The 15,795-nt window shown below is 39.8% G+C and overlaps 1 protein-coding gene and 1 long non-coding RNA gene across 2 annotated transcripts in view; one reads left to right on the top strand and one right to left on the bottom strand.

Annotated features, from left to right (window-relative positions):
* LOC148518200 (uncharacterized) overlaps nucleotides 1–3,766 on the top strand; it is a 50,885-nt gene extending 47,119 nt beyond the window's left edge. Inside the window, exons 6-7 of the mRNA XM_088477508.1 lie at nucleotides 228–287; nucleotides 3,665–3,766. Of these exons, the coding sequence (XP_088333634.1) occupies nucleotides 228–287; nucleotides 3,665–3,696 (92 nt within the window). The 3' untranslated portion in view covers nucleotides 3,697–3,766. The remainder of the gene's footprint in view (nucleotides 1–227; nucleotides 288–3,664) is intronic.
* An 8,939-nt stretch (nucleotides 3,767–12,705) lies between these two features.
* The window catches only part of LOC148518199 (uncharacterized), a 103,373-nt gene continuing 100,283 nt past the window's right edge, over nucleotides 12,706–15,795 (bottom strand). The window contains exon 7 of the long non-coding RNA XR_015878989.1: nucleotides 12,706–12,758. This is a non-coding gene — a long non-coding RNA (uncharacterized LOC148518199). The remainder of the gene's footprint in view (nucleotides 12,759–15,795) is intronic.

Genomic DNA, 15,795 nt, shown 5'->3' with positions numbered 1-15,795 from the left:
CTGCCTGGTGTAATAATTACCCACCATGTTTAGGTTGCGAGGGGCACCGTCCTAAAAATCAAAAAACAGAAATAAATTTTATCTGGATTTCCTTAAGGATATAAATTCAGTGTTAAAAATAATTGTACCCCATTTAGATACAGTAGTTTGGCCAAGTGTTGCTATGTTCCAAAGTTATTTGTATTGTAAAAATATTAAATTATATATTTTATATTTAACACCTATAGGTATCGAAGGAAATGGTGAAAATCTAACAGTTGCTGAGGCAAATCCCAATACTGGCCATAGTAAGAATTTATTGAAATCTAATTTTTTTTTTCCTTAATTGCCATTTATTCATCCTTTTTTTTTTTTTTTGGAATGCACTATAGGTATGACATAAGTGTGTCTGATTTTTTTTCTTTTTTTTTTTTTCAAAATATTAGCTTTTTGAAAGAATGTTTCATCTGGCACATTACAGGTACACAGTCTTGCAGTTGCCATGCTAGTGACCAACTATACTTTTTTTTTTTTTTTTTAATTTTTGACATAACTGGAAATTTGAATTGGTAATGTTTAGCCTTATTCCTTGCCAAAATGCAAATGTGGTCGGAAACATTTTGTGTATTTTTTTACTTCTAACTTTTTTAAAAACCTGGTTGATGGTAGTGTCTTGTACGTAGGAGTAGCATGTTTAATAGTTAACAAACTCCATATTGTGTATGAGTATTTATTTTCACAATCTCATCCAAATTTTATTTTAGTTTTTTAGCATTTATAAAAAATTCCTGGACATAAATTATAAAAGTTAAACATTTATTTATTTTCAACATGATTTAGAGCATGATATTTTAAAAGGCCAATTTGTCAAATGCAAACATTGTAAACATTGGAGAAACATAAGACAACCCATTGTCTTTGTTTTTTAAAACCATTGAAGAGGATCAACATCCATCAACACCATTTGATCATATAGCTGACATGGCTAACTCAGTGGCTAATAGACAAGAAACACACAGAAGAAGAGTTGAGAGAAACATGGATGCTCTAACACAGGCAATCGAACGCATGACAATTAGTTTAAATGAAAATCACATTCAACAAACCCAAAGAGAAAAACCGTGGAACAATCCAGCTACAGATAATTACAAAGATGGAAGACCTGAATACATCATTAACACGCATCAATTCTACCATGGAACATGTGTATAACTCGTTGAGCCAAACAACATCATCCTCTTTGTCAATATCTGCAAGTTTGGTTTTGATCGCTGGTGAAATGCGTACTCCCAGAGCCCCTGTATCCTTTTTGGACTTTCAAAGTCCTTTTACTGCTCATACCCCTAGAGATAATATCCAAACCGGATGACAGAGTTCAACATCCAGATCCATACAGTATCCTTTGAATTTGGAAAATGACCCAGCCGTTAGAAGGTTAATAGATGAGCCACTCCTCAATCGATCCACTAAAAGTAATTGTTGTAATAAAATGTAGATTAAATCTCCCAAAATATTTCCTTTTTCTAAACCATAAATCAGGGAATCATTTGTGTGAAATGTAGATATATTTAGTTATCTAACCACTTTAAAATACCAAAAGTATTTTCAACATAAAAAGTTCCCTATGTTGACATGTACACTATTAGCTATAGTGATTATGTTAATTTTTTGTCCAGGCAGTTTTTGCCCTAAAATTTTGGAGTAGTATTGCATATCTCTGATCCCTGCATGCCATGACATACAAAGCAATGACTTGCTTAGATGGTGAGATTCCATTGGTTCAGCATCTATCATCCCTTAATGGTCAAACATTTTCCTTTTCTGATACCCGTGTTGGTCTGTAGAGGCTAACTTCATAGGTTTAGGAATTTATCTCCCAATAGCTACCCCATAAATATAACCATCATGGATGGGTGCCTAACACAAATCTCAACCTTCCCCCACTCCTAGTCCCCTAATAGAACCCTAACCTCACCCAGGAGAGTACCTATTCCCTGGCTAGGTGGTAAAAATATCTGCCTTTTGCACAATCTTCATGGGGTTTGTTGCTTTTCCAGCATCGTGTTTTTCAGATAGTCATTCTCATTTTCACCCTACTTTAAGTCCCTTGTCCAGCAGGTCAGGTTGGTATTTTACTTGGTGGCATTGCATTCACTGGTCATTCCGAGAAAACAATAAAATAACATGAAAAAGACACTTTTACTTAAAACCAGTCCTATTATATTTGGTGTATTATAATTGAATTTGTCTGCACCTAAGGATTGATTTAAAAACCCGACATCTATATAGATTTTTTTTCTTTTGGCGGGATATACATTATTTTTTTTTTTCCGGCTTATTTTTGGGGCTGACAACCCCTGAATCCTGATGCTCTGTTGATAGAACATTTATCAGTATTCATTTTGATTGACTTTACTTTTCCAAAGCAGTTTCTTAGAATCCCCAAAATGGTTTTGTTTTGCAGGTCTGCTCACAAGTTAAGTGAAATTATCTACACCTGTGGATCTTTTAAAATGTGTCGCTCTAAAACAGTGTTGGCTAACCTTGACACTCCAGCTGTTGTGGAACTATATATCCCAGCATGCCCTGCCACAGTTTTAGCATGCTCTAATAGCAAAACTGTAGCAGTGCATGCTGGGTTATGTAGTTCCATAATAGCTGAAGTGTCAAGGTTAGCCAACACTGCTCTAAAATCAATACACATGTGCACCTGCTAGTTGATCAGGAACAGCTGACCTGAGGACCAACTTTGATAAATAGTAACTAAAGCTGAGTACACACGTAAAGATTTTCTGTCCAACCATCCAACTAGTTGAATGGTTTGACTAAAAATCTGGTAAGGCATGCAAGCAAATAACAATGAGCGATTTGCTTCAAAAGCGCCTGAAAGTGGACAAAGTTTTTTGTTTCAACAAATTGTTAACATCAAACATTGAACAAACTTGTCATAACTACCATTTTCATTGGTTTCCTTGCATTTAGGAGCTAATTGCACATCATCATTTACTCCCATATGTTACCAGATTTTCATTACAACCAACTAGTTGGATGTTTGGCACGAAAATCTTTAGGTGTGAATTCATGTTTAAACTTTAGATTTTTATTTTGCTAAAATTTATAGTTAAAATATAGTTAATAGTCCTTTTATTAACTAAAAATTGCATTAAAACTATGAAACATTTTCATTATCATTCAGTTTTTATTTTTAAATGCTATCTCTAATACAATTACATTTTTCTTTTTTTTTTTCTCAACATTAAACAGATAACCAAGAATAAGGTGCAACAAAAGCCCTAGCAAAAAATTAAATTGTTAAAACTTTTTTTTTTTGTTTTTAATCGTCATACACTAGTAAATGAGAAATTGTTTCTTCAAATGTTTTTGTACAGTGTATAGTTTTATAATTCGCAAAAGCTACGTTTTATGCAAAAATTTATTAAAAATGTTGTAATTCATTAGAGATTTAAAGTAAAACCAAGTTAAAAGACTAACATAACGGAAAAAAATCTGTTAAAATTATGTTACTCAGATTTGGTCCATGATTACTTAATTTTTTTTGGAGAATTGAAATCTTTTTATAAACAAAGTTGTTTTAAATAAAAAGTACTTTATTCAGCAAATTTGTCTACTTTTATTACAACATTACAATAATTTTGATTTTTTTTTTTTTTTTTTTTTCTTCCAGTTTTTAAATTGTGGCGTAATCATCTCCAATGAGTGTCTTCGCAGAATATTTCTCTAATCCATCTACTTTCTTCTTAACCAAATGTCAGTGGTCATGTGCGGCTACAGTGTCTGCTCCTGTTAACAAGATTTGTAAAAAATAAACATAAGTTATATTTTTCAAACATTCATCAGCTAACATGTAATTTCAAAGGACAAATTATCGGACTAATAAAAATCAGCACGATGAAGAATAGCCATGGGAAAAAGCTCCTGCAGCTAATTATTTCAAAACTCTTTGTGCCTTTTGTTGAGTAGCAGGTAATTTAGAGAATGCTGTTTGACTGTTAGGTGTAACGGTGCGGTATTTTGCATTCTCAAAATAAAGTGCCGGCAACACTGTTATTATTGCTGTGCTAAGCTGGCAAACAGTAGTCCGACCTGCATTTTTTTTCCCATTTCTCCAGGCATCCCCAGAGTGGTGTGAGAAGAAATACTTCAGGCAGCCAAACAGCATGCCTATTGAAAAAGTTGCGGTATAGCCATGGAAAAGAGCTACAACATTGCAGTAAATTGAATTCCCCCCTAAATATTTAATCTCTCAAACCCCTGGAGATGTCAGCAGAAATATGACAAAATTGCAAGTTGCTTAGCTCTTAGCCAACTTTGGGGCCAATTCAAATCCGATGTTGAATAGCGATGGGAGTGAGCTCCCAAAGATATTCAATACACCGCGCTCTTTGGTTGAGCAAAGGAAATCCAAACAAAATGGCCAATTCAATTCAATGCAAATCTATTAGGGCCGGGAGTGAGCCCCTTGAGCTATTAAATTCAGTGCCCTGTGTGGTTGGATAATGGCGGCTCTTATGCCTTTAACAAGGGTCTTAAGCCAGCATTCTCGGAGCACAGCTGTTTTTTGTACATAGCGCAGCTTCAAAAGCCGCACGGCCGGCACTTTGGTCATAGAATGCCAGTTAGCAGGCCTTAACACCCTTGTAAGGCGCAAAAAACAGTATTGTCCAACAACACAGTGCACTGAATTGAAAAGCTCCAGGAGCTCACTCCTGGCACTATTCAAATTCGCAGTGAATTGGATCACACCCAAAATGTCAGCTACCATGCCTTCACCCCCATGGTTAGGTAGCGTTAACCTTCATTCTTACACATGCTATTCCCTTTAGGTTACACAGCTCGTTGTATTCAATAGGTGTGCTAGCTACTTCCCAAGGCTATACAACATGGCAACAACTTCTTTTTAGCACTATAAGCCCACACACCAAAAAAAAATGCGATTACGTACTGTAACCCAGATCTGACGTTCTATATACGCACAGGTCCCGGCCCTCTGTATCACGCAGGGTGTTTTAAAATGTCTGCAGAGCCTGATCAATTACTTCCATACTGGGGTGGTGATAAAGTCTTGTGACCTCATTCAAGACCTGCTCTGGTAATACAATGCCCCCTGTCTTCAAGCACATTCACCAAGTGTTACAAATAAGTTTCCTCCCACCACAACTACCACCACCAAACAGGCGATTAGCATATATGCTGTTTAAAAAAAAAAGGGTATACCACATAGTATGGGGGTCGTAGAATTGGATGAGTGGCTCCTAAAATGGATAGTTCCTCCATTGTTTTCTATAGTTTTCTACACTACTAAGTCAAAAGCAACTACAACACCTGTAGCCAATCCCCTACGCTCTTATAATAATGATAAATGTGCATGCTGTTGGTGGTAATGCTGCTCTCTGTTAATGTACACAAGTGAGATATATTCTTTAAAAAGTTTGAAAAAAAAACTCAGCAGTGCGGTGCTGACTGGAGCGCACAATACGCAGGCAGCCGCTACTTGATTGTGAAGGGAAATCCTGGTCCACGGCCCATAGCTGATATACAAAACCAAACAAATTGATTGAAGGTAAGCACTACTTTCCCACTTTCCTTTCCACTCTGACTGGGCCTTGACTAACAATATGCTGAGCTGCAGCAAATAGATGTGGCTGGACAATGGAACTGGACAGGCATGGGAATGGTGTTTTGCAGGCAGCCAGTTCTTACCTGGGATCTTGGTTTCCTCAGGTCCATAGCCCCGCTGCAAGCCAGACTCATCCATCCACAGGGTCCCCTGGGGTGGTCTTGACAGGCAACGGGGGGGGGGTTTCTCTGCTGCACTACCTGTGTTTGAGGGTTTGCAATGACTGTATATTTCTTTACAGTCTGTAGAACTGTAAACCAAAGCAAACAAAGGCAAAGGGGTAAAATAAAAAATACAAATATAAAATCACCTGTGCGCTCCAGTCAGCACCGCACAAGATGCAAGCAGCCGCTCCTTGTTTGTGAAGGGAAATCATGGCCCATGACAGGCTATAAAAATTAATCTTTTAACACAATTTTTGCCAAAACCTCCCCTCCGTGTTTTGTTTTCGTGTTTTGGATCTGGATTTTTTCTTAAATTAAAAAAAACAGCTAACATTACATAAAATGGGCTTTTTTTTATTTTGTTCCTACAGTATTCATAACCTCAATAACATTTATTTCCACTCGTTTCTAGTCAATTTTGACCAATATTGATTTGTTCATCTAGTTTAGGCCCAAAATTTGCACCAAGATAGCTGGCCGACTAAGCTAAGCTGCAGCAGTGGGTGGCATAAACACATGGCAATTAAACCACAAACATGGCACATCAGGAAACACTTATTATTCAGGAGAGGCCTGAGGGAGTTGGCGTATGTAGTTGAAGGTAGGGCAGGGACAGGAAGGGTTACTGTTAGTACATTTAATTTTGTTTTTTTTTATTCCAAAGAAAATGTATGAGGGACAAGGCATTTACAAAAAAAGCAATACAGTACATTTACATCAGTCCTTGCCACAGAAGAATCCTTGAGCATGGCTGCTGCTGCTGCTGGGAGTTGATTTTTTTCATCCCAGAAGGGGACCGGGAAGTGTGCTTTCCAAAAATAAATAAACAATTGACTTAATGCTTTGCAAATCTTCCATAAAGCCATTTCCCAACCTGTACAGGGGCATAAAAAAAAAAACAGTGGTCTTCAAATTGCCGTTGTTCCCACTGTCCACTTAACCATATGAGATATTGTGAACAAGCGGAACAGAGCAGCAAATGCAACATTTCAGACTTAAGGTTAAAGTATTATGTTGTGTCTTTCTTGAGTGCCATGCCTGCTTGCTGGGAGTTGATTTTTTTTTTCATCCCAGAAGGGGACCAGGAAGTGTGCTTTCCAAAAATAAACAATTTACTTAAATAATATTTGCAAACCTTCTGTTCTGTAATGGAATTTCCCAACCTGTACAGGGACATTAAAAAAACAGTTAGTGGCCTTCAAATTGCCATTGTTCCCACTGTCCACTTCTTAGATATATGAATGTTAGAATGTAGAAGGCCAAAAATTGGGCGGACCACACATGGCTGATTGATCAACCATGGCGACTGGATTAGTGTCATACGGAAGAGGAGGCTGCAAACTGGGTGTCATGTTATGAGGTGTCCATATGTGGTATGTTGCTTTTAAGGGATCAGGCTGGTTATCATCAGTGGACACATTATTATAGTTGTTATTTTGGGTTGCCGTCTCCTGAAGGGTGTTTAAAAACAGACAGAGACTACCTACCTATCAGCTCAGGCATAGACACTTCCCTCCAAAGAACAGAGCTCTGTTCCTCTGGAAGACAAATAGGTGGGAGCCCCTGTTCCAACATCTGAAGCTCTTATCTCTCCACATTTTCTATTATAGAAGAACAAAATGTCATCGGGGACATCTAGCGCCTCTTGCTGTACCCTGCTCACCCTTTTTTGGACAGGAAGTCCAGAATGGATGGTTTGGAAGAAGAAGGCCTAGCAACAGATGGGGATGGTCATTATCAAGACCTGGTCCCCCCAGTGGGTGTAGTACGTGAGGCATTTGTTGGCATGCAGGCAGCGGAATAACAGAGGCCTCCATGATGTCTGTGCTTACTATTCTGTATTTCAGTTTGCGATTCAGGTAGGAATAAAGTTGGCTACAGAACACAGTGACAGAATCACTGGATGTCTTAGTGCATTCAGGCCAAATACAATCCATGAATTCCCAGACAGATTCTGGACAGATGAATCCTTTACTTGTGATAATCTTTGGTAATTCCTGGCAAAGGTGGGTGTTCTAGTCAGACACATTGAAGGCTGTAACCTTGAACTGCTCTATAGAAAACATGTGCATGAAACCTTTCCACATGGCAGAACATGATGGAGAAATCCCTTGAAGTTCAGCACCTAGAGCATCTTTTTTTTGTTTACGGTTTTGAATAGAACAGTTTTAGAATTTAGGATGTCTACTCTATATAAGATTATAAATAAATATAGGCTTTAGTTTTTTTTTAGAGCATACAACTTTATAAGCTGTTAGCAGAAATGTCATCCTATGTTTAAGATTACAAAAAAAACTTTTTGTAACCCAATAACTTAAAAAAAAAAAAAAAAAATTTAATTGCAATATTCATACAGCCCCTTGACAGACAGCAGCACAGTACCCCTGCGCAGCTATGCCAATGACCGGAGTGGCTGACAGGCACACAATAAAAATTGTTTATTTATTATTTTGGGCAGCAGTCCCTCGACAGACACTAGCACAGCGCACTTACGCCGATGACCATAACAGCAGGTGTGGCTAACACGCACACAAAAAAAATTTGACAAAAAAAAGACAATGTATTTTATTTTTTTTCAGCTCCAGAACTTGGGCCCAGGTCACAGATTAATTACGACTGGAGTCTGGCAGCTCTAGGTTGCGTTGCTGGCTGGATACACGAGCACACACACAGTTAAAGATAAAAAAAAGACAATTGATTTTAATTTTTTTATGCTCCAGAACTTGGGCCCAGAGCACAGATTGATCACGACTGGAGTCGAGCAGCACTAGCTTGCATTGGCGACTTGATAGATCTTGTGCAGCTAAGCCTAACACGCACAGACAATTATTTATTATTAGAAAAAAAAGGTTTTGTTTTTTTTATATTTTCTGCTCCTGAACTTTGAGCTGGAGTCGGGCAGCCAGAGCAGGCCCTAGCCAATTTGGTGCCCTAGGCAAAATTTTGGATGGTGCCCCCTAGCAGATAATCCTAACAGAAAATAAATATGTATATATACCGGTATATTGATAAGGGGAAGAGGCGGCACCCAGGGGTTTTATATAACCAGGTAACAAAGCTGCTCGGTCAAGGCAGTGTCATTAGAAATATCAGCTTTATTAATATTTTTCATTGATGAGTGCCGGATGCCTGCAGCGATGGATGGATGTATCCCTGATGATGGGCTGCGGCCCAAAACATCGGATTAAAGCTTACAAAATTTACATTAAGACGCTGAGTACCACTAAAGAGGGCACCGGTGCATCTTTACATGAGAATTACACAAAAGAGTGCCACAACTTTGCTACTATATTTTCTACTTTTATCTCTTGGCACCCACTGTTGTTATTTTACTTGGAGTGCCCATTTCTCCTATGAATATATAGTACTTAAAAATAAAACACATAGGCTTCACATGAAAAAGACAAACACATATTAGCAGGTTACATATAGAGACATTTGCACACATACAGGAAGGGTTACATATAGAGACACACCTATAGAGATAGGGTTACATATAGAGACACACTCATATAGAGACACACAAGATGAAGGCTCTGGTTAAGTAAACTGTTGTAGTATATGTGGTGGGTGAAATGGTTGGTGAGTGTATATGTGAGACAAGTGAATGGTGAGTAGAGGTGGTAAGCTTTTAGGATGTATAGTCCTGCCTATGACCATAAAATATATCAAGCTGAACACCTCCTCTCTCACATACCCATCCCTGCAATTGCATGATACACCTTCCCACCAGATTCTCACTGAAAATTCTGTCTAACCCACATGGCCCCAGGTTCCCCTGGACATGCCCCCTCCACAGCCAGGTATTTCCCACCTGTATTTCTTAAATACCCTTGACATCTGCCACCCTCTAGCAGTATGTTTGCAAAATGCTCCCAACGTCTGCCCCCCTGGCACAATGTTGTCTGTGACATCCCCCACTTTGTGCCCCAAAATAACCACAACATTTGCTTCCTAGCAGTGTCCTCCCAACATGCCCCCTGTGCCACAAATGCCTCCAGCATCTTTGACATGCTCATTTCACAGCAGGTTTTTCCTCAAATGCCCCATGCCCCAAACTCTGGCATCTGTCTGTCTCCCCAGCAGCATCTTCCCACTTACCCCCTGTGAACAAAATGCCCCCAGCTGTTCCCAACTGTATTCTCCACATATGCCCCTGTGCTCCATATACACCAAAAGTCTATGACATGCCCCCTACACATCAGTGTGTTTACCCCACTTTGTGCCACAAATGCAGGGCCGGCAACAGAAATCTTGGGGTCCGTGACACTGGTATCTCTGGGGCCCTCCCTCCTCAATCCCTCCTCCACACAACCCTCTAAATATATGTATGGCCAAATAGAAGATCCTGTAATTGTGTACGATTGGGGTGCTCTCCACCATGACCTCCAATGAGATACAGAGTCGATAGTAAAATTAGGAAAAAGAGGCACCCCAGTGCTCTGATACAAATATTTTAATGCTTACATATCCATTTCAATGTCAACATTGTGGACCTTTGTCACGATAGTCACCAGAATAACAAATCCATGCTGTTATCTTTGTCTCAAAGCTCTGGTGAGAGCCCCTTTTCCTAGTTTTACTAATCATATTAATACAAAAAAATACATACACATATACCGTATGTATATATAAAGCCACCAATTGACTGGTTAAAAAGGTCTTCCCAGTCTTTTCTCTTAACTTGGGGTACATTTTTCAGCTGGTTCTTCACAGAACATCACAGTGCAGCACTATTCTATAAATTGAAATTAGAAACAATTCAAACACACCATGCTCTATTTAGTATTACTAGCAGCAGCAGCATGTGGACTTAAGTGTAGTCCCATATATCCAGACACAATCCAAACTTAAATAAAGCAAATAAAAAAAAACACTGTGAATTACTTATACCTCTTTTCCACCAAAAACCCAGGTCTGGGTTTTTGGACATGGTTCCAACCCAGGTCAGACCCATTTACACTGCACCTTTGATCTGGGTTACTCCCAGGTCAGCCCTGTTCACACTGAACTCAGGTCTGCCCTGCTAAACCTGTGAGGTCATAAAAAGTGGGAGGTGCATGCTCCACAACCACCAATCAGCTCATTTTAGGCATGACCCAGGTCAAATGACCCAGGTCAAATAACCCGGGTTGCACAGTTTACACTGTACCATTACCTGGGTCCAACCCTGGTAGCTACCTGGGTTGGATTGCTCGGTCACTTGACCTGGGTTATTTTTCAGGGACCCTTTTACACTGAGCTGCAACCCGGGTAGACCCAGCAAAACCCCCGGTTTTTGCTCTGGTAGTAAAGGGGTATTACTCACACAGTAGAGCTTGACACGCTGCATTGGTGAAGCTTGCTGCTGCCGGCTGCCTGTCACTGTCTGTGCCAGGCGGCAGTCAGCTTCCATTCACGCTGCAGCACCCATCCCTCCCGGACCCTTCCTGCTCCTCAGACGTGGCATCATGAGTCAGGAGGACCATCCTGGAGCAATGACGTCATGACGCAATTCATATGAGCGCCAGTGCAGGGACTGGATGGGGGTTAGCGGAGAGGGGGACTGCATGGGAGGTTAGCAGAAGTGGACAGGACCTTCTGAACTAGGGAGAAGGGGGGGTAGCTGCAGAGCCAAATGCCCCTAGGCATTTAAGTCGCCCCTAGACATTTGCTTAGAATGCCTATGCCTAGGGCCAGCTCTGCAGGAAGCACTAGCTTGCATTGCCGACTTTATAGATATGGTGCAGCTAAGCCTAATAGGCACAGACAATTCTTTATTATTAGAAAAAAAAATACTTTTTTTCTGCTCCAGAACTTTGGGCTGGAGTTGGGCAGCACTAGCTTGTGTTGCCAACTTGCTGTATTTTGTACTGTTAAGCCTAACACGCACACAGACAAATATATATTACACAAAAAAAACTTTATTTGGGTCCAGAATTTGGGCCTAGATGGACACAGCAGACAATACAGCACCAGCCCTGATGGATCATCAGCAACAGCCCAGATGGACACAGCAGACAGCACAATACAATTTACACACCACCAGCCCAGAATGGATTAGCAGCACAAGCACCTCTCCCCAGCCCTACATTACCCACACTCCCTGTTCAGTCTGCACAGCCGGAGTGAAATGGCGCCCGCCACGTCTCTTATATATATAAGAGACGAAAGCTCACGAGCTGCAAGATTTCTTCTCTATAGTTTTGCCTCTATTTTGAGATCTGAGTCGGCGGGAACAATCCAAGCCCGCTGGGATCTGACTTGGATTTCCTTAGTTTGGGTGGGTTCGGATCTCTTAGATCCGAACCCGCTCATCTCTACTTTTAACTGAAGTCAACTGTAACTTGATTTGAACTCTTGAAAATCCAGACAACTGTAACTTGAAAAACTTTTAAGGAACTTGGGTCTGTTATATTCTAAAAAAAAAAAAAAATGCAATTACTATCATGTTACATCTAATTATAAAAAACATAACACATTACTAATTCTTTAAAACTCACAAGCAAAGAATCCACGAATGACGTCCTGAAGGGTTTCGTTCCCCATATCAATTAATTCAGGTTCTGAAGAAGAAAGGTTCAGATCCAAAGAAATCTCCGGATCTACATCTATTTCAAGCCTATTCTTAATACAGATATTATGCAAAATACTGCATACAATAACTAGATTGCAAACTTTTGCTGGAGAATAAAGAAGCACACCGCCTGAATGGTCTAGGCACTGAAAATGGCTCTTTAGAAGACCAAATGTTCGTTCTATAGCTACTCTGGTCTTCGTGTGTGTGCTTTTTGGTACCTTCGTTCTGCAGGTATTGCTAAAGAGGTCAAAAGCTATGTCCGATTCCCATATCCAGCATCACCTACAACACAAATGAATATATTTCATAATAGCACACACAAAAAAAAAAATGTAAAAAAGCAAAACAAAAAAAACTTACCAACCAACCAAATGTTTGGAAAATCCCCATCCTCAAATTTTCGGCTAATTCCAGACTGCTGCAAAATACAGGAATCGTAAGTTGCGCCAGGGTACCTTGCATTCACATTCATAATTCTGTGCTTTGCATCACAGACCATTTGAACTTTTATTGTATGGAAGAGTTTTCGATTACGAAAATACTCTTCCAATTGACGCGGTGCTCTAAGCGCAATGTGGATACAATCAATTACACCAAGCACATTTGGCATTTGCGCTACAGCATGGAAGTCTGCTTTTACTGAGCGCCACTCGGCCTCACTCTGTGGGAATTTTATAAATTCCCTAGAGTGCTTCATTATTGCCTTAAGTACTTGAGCCAGACCTCTGGAAAAAGTTGGCTGGGAAAAGCCAGCAACAATGGCCAAAGTTGGCTGAAAAGTCCCTGAGGCCAAGAAATGAAGAACAGCCAGCAATTTGCACAGACCTGGAACTGCTCTGTTGGTCGGCTCTAGGGGATCGAAATCATCCATTATTAACTGGTTTAATGTATATATTGCCAAAGAGGACAGGTGGTAAAACTTTACCACCCGATCCTCTGAAATTCCGTCAAGCAAACATCTTTCACGGTAAAGAAGTGTCCTGGGGATCCATGGTCTCAGACACTGATCTCTGTTTGGATATACACTTTCATTACAGGGCTCCTCCACCCACTGGTTTCTGGATTCATTTGCACTGGCTGCAAGCATAAATATGCAAACAGTAAGAAGCTAAGGATACTGGATTTCAACCTCTATACGCACCTACCTATACCTTCTAAAACCTGCCTATAAACCTCTAAAGTTGACACTATTTGCGTACACAGTCATACAGTAAAATAAAGACTTTAGACCTTCAACATGTGTTTCCAAAGCACAAAGTATTATTCAAGTAAAGTACAGTCAGTTACACGCTGTGATCTAAGTACAATTTAGTGCAAAGAATTATACAGACCCAAGACACAGTCATACATATGCACACACTCTGAACCAGATCCCAGTATCAGCAAGAAACCTCCCAACTGGGGTCACAACACACACATTTATACCCTTCCAGAAATCGACAGCACAATAGAGAAGTTTGTTGCTGATCCCATTGGTTCCCCATTGTGGTGCGCATGTTACAGGGCATTTAACAGGTTGATTCAAATGGACACAGAACAGCCTCAAACAGCTTGCTGCCTCCATTTCCCGCCTCATGCAAATCTTGGCTGTTGATTTTACAATGTACATGGTGCTTTAAGTCTCTACGGTCCATAAGTTGCGAATGCATGTTGCCATCTCCACACCGATGATACCGGGAAGCTGTTGAGAGAGTGCAGATCAGTATAATACCAAACACGGCTTACTTATCACGTATTAAACCTTAGATACCAAATAGCCTTTATTTCACAGCATTTGTAATAAATGAATAAAACTTGGATCTTTTACTTAATAGCTATGGAACCTTTTGTGTAAGTGTGCATTATATAAGTATTAGGGATATGGGTAAAGACGCTAGTTTGCTTCGTGCAGAAGAGTGCGCACTAAGCTAATGAAAAGCGTTCGCTTGCTGGGCCTTATGCAATCGCTAATGTGCGACATTTTAACAGTGCAACTCTGTGTATTAATGTGTGTATGAGGTATGGAAAAAGATGCGATCACTTAATGTTAACTATAGCATCGCCATATGTACTTAGGTGTGAGTTTAGCTAAAATGACGCTGAGTGGCCATTTGCAAAATGGCATCTTGCCGATCTCATTTACAAAATGGTGTCTTGTGGCCATTCGCAAGATGGCATCGTTTCGATCTTATTTTGAGCTGATCTTGTCTCAGCCAATTATCCAACTTCGACAGTCCACCCTTTGATAGCGAACAACGTGCTATCACATTCTGATGTTAAAATTAATTTAGGCATACATTTATATATTTAATTTTATTATTGGATGGCATAAGGTGGTTCTTAATCCATCAATAATGTGTCTCTGGGAGGGGACATAAAACTACCATTATACGCACACTGCGGATCTTGGAAGATCATGCAAATGATGTGGGGATGTATCAATCCTATAAAGGAAGTCTAGAGAAGGATCTGGGACTTACATTATTTGAGATGTTTAAAAATAACATTTTAATAATAATACATTTCATGCACGTCTAAACATAACACATTATATGATGGTATTCCCAAGTTCAGGGTTGCAATGCAGTTCTATATTTACCTCAGTATTCATATTGTCATTACTGACCACCATCATAATTTCATTCCTTCATTTTACCTTATTCTTACATTTTCCACACTTCAACACAATAGGAGCACACCGGACACATATGCCAATTACTATGATGATGACCAGTATAAGGATCAGGAAATTGCCTACACTTGTGATCATTTCCTGGGCCCATTTCCATAGGCCTGAGAACCATTTTATGGTGTTCAACCATGACACCCATTCCTCTACCTTTTCTTCTACTTCAGCCACTGAAGCATTATGGTTCTTCCGAAATTCCATTTCAGCTGCAGAATTTCATCCATCTTTCGATCTATTACCTCCTTGGGATCGCTGGTATCATTGGTGACATAGGTGCAACACTTCACTCCAAATTGGGTGGCCAAAGTTTCGCAATATCCTCCAGTGACAGCGGTTAAATAATTTAACACAAGCCTGTGTTGCACCAGTTCTTTCTTGTACGCTTGCAATTCTCTACCTGTATACCTGAAGGTCTCATCATACATCTCGGTGATATTATCTATCAAATTAGCAAGATCCTGAATATATCTAAAATTTAGTTTATACCCTGAGCGATCCTGGTGGGATCCAATGCTACTAAAACTTGAAAGCCAGTTGTCTCACTAATTAACTGAGTGGCTTTATGCAAGTCACCAGGTATCATATTTCTTTTGCCTCTGTGTTCATACCGTGTGTGAAGATATGGTGATGGAGTGTTTTTATGAATACCAAGCATTTCAACATGTGTGAGGGTCATAACCTCTGGGACTACTCTTCCCAGGTAACACAAACATTCGGAACTCGAGGAGAGCCACTTATACGCTTTTCTTCCACATATAAAATATACATTATCAGGGAGAACATAAGG

Source organism: Taudactylus pleione, unplaced genomic scaffold (assembly GCF_031769625.1).
Source record: "Taudactylus pleione unplaced genomic scaffold, aTauple2 ptg000201l, whole genome shotgun sequence".
NCBI classification, from domain to species: domain Eukaryota; kingdom Metazoa; phylum Chordata; class Amphibia; order Anura; family Myobatrachidae; genus Taudactylus; species Taudactylus pleione.
This window is presented reverse-complemented; position numbering and strand designations above follow the sequence as displayed.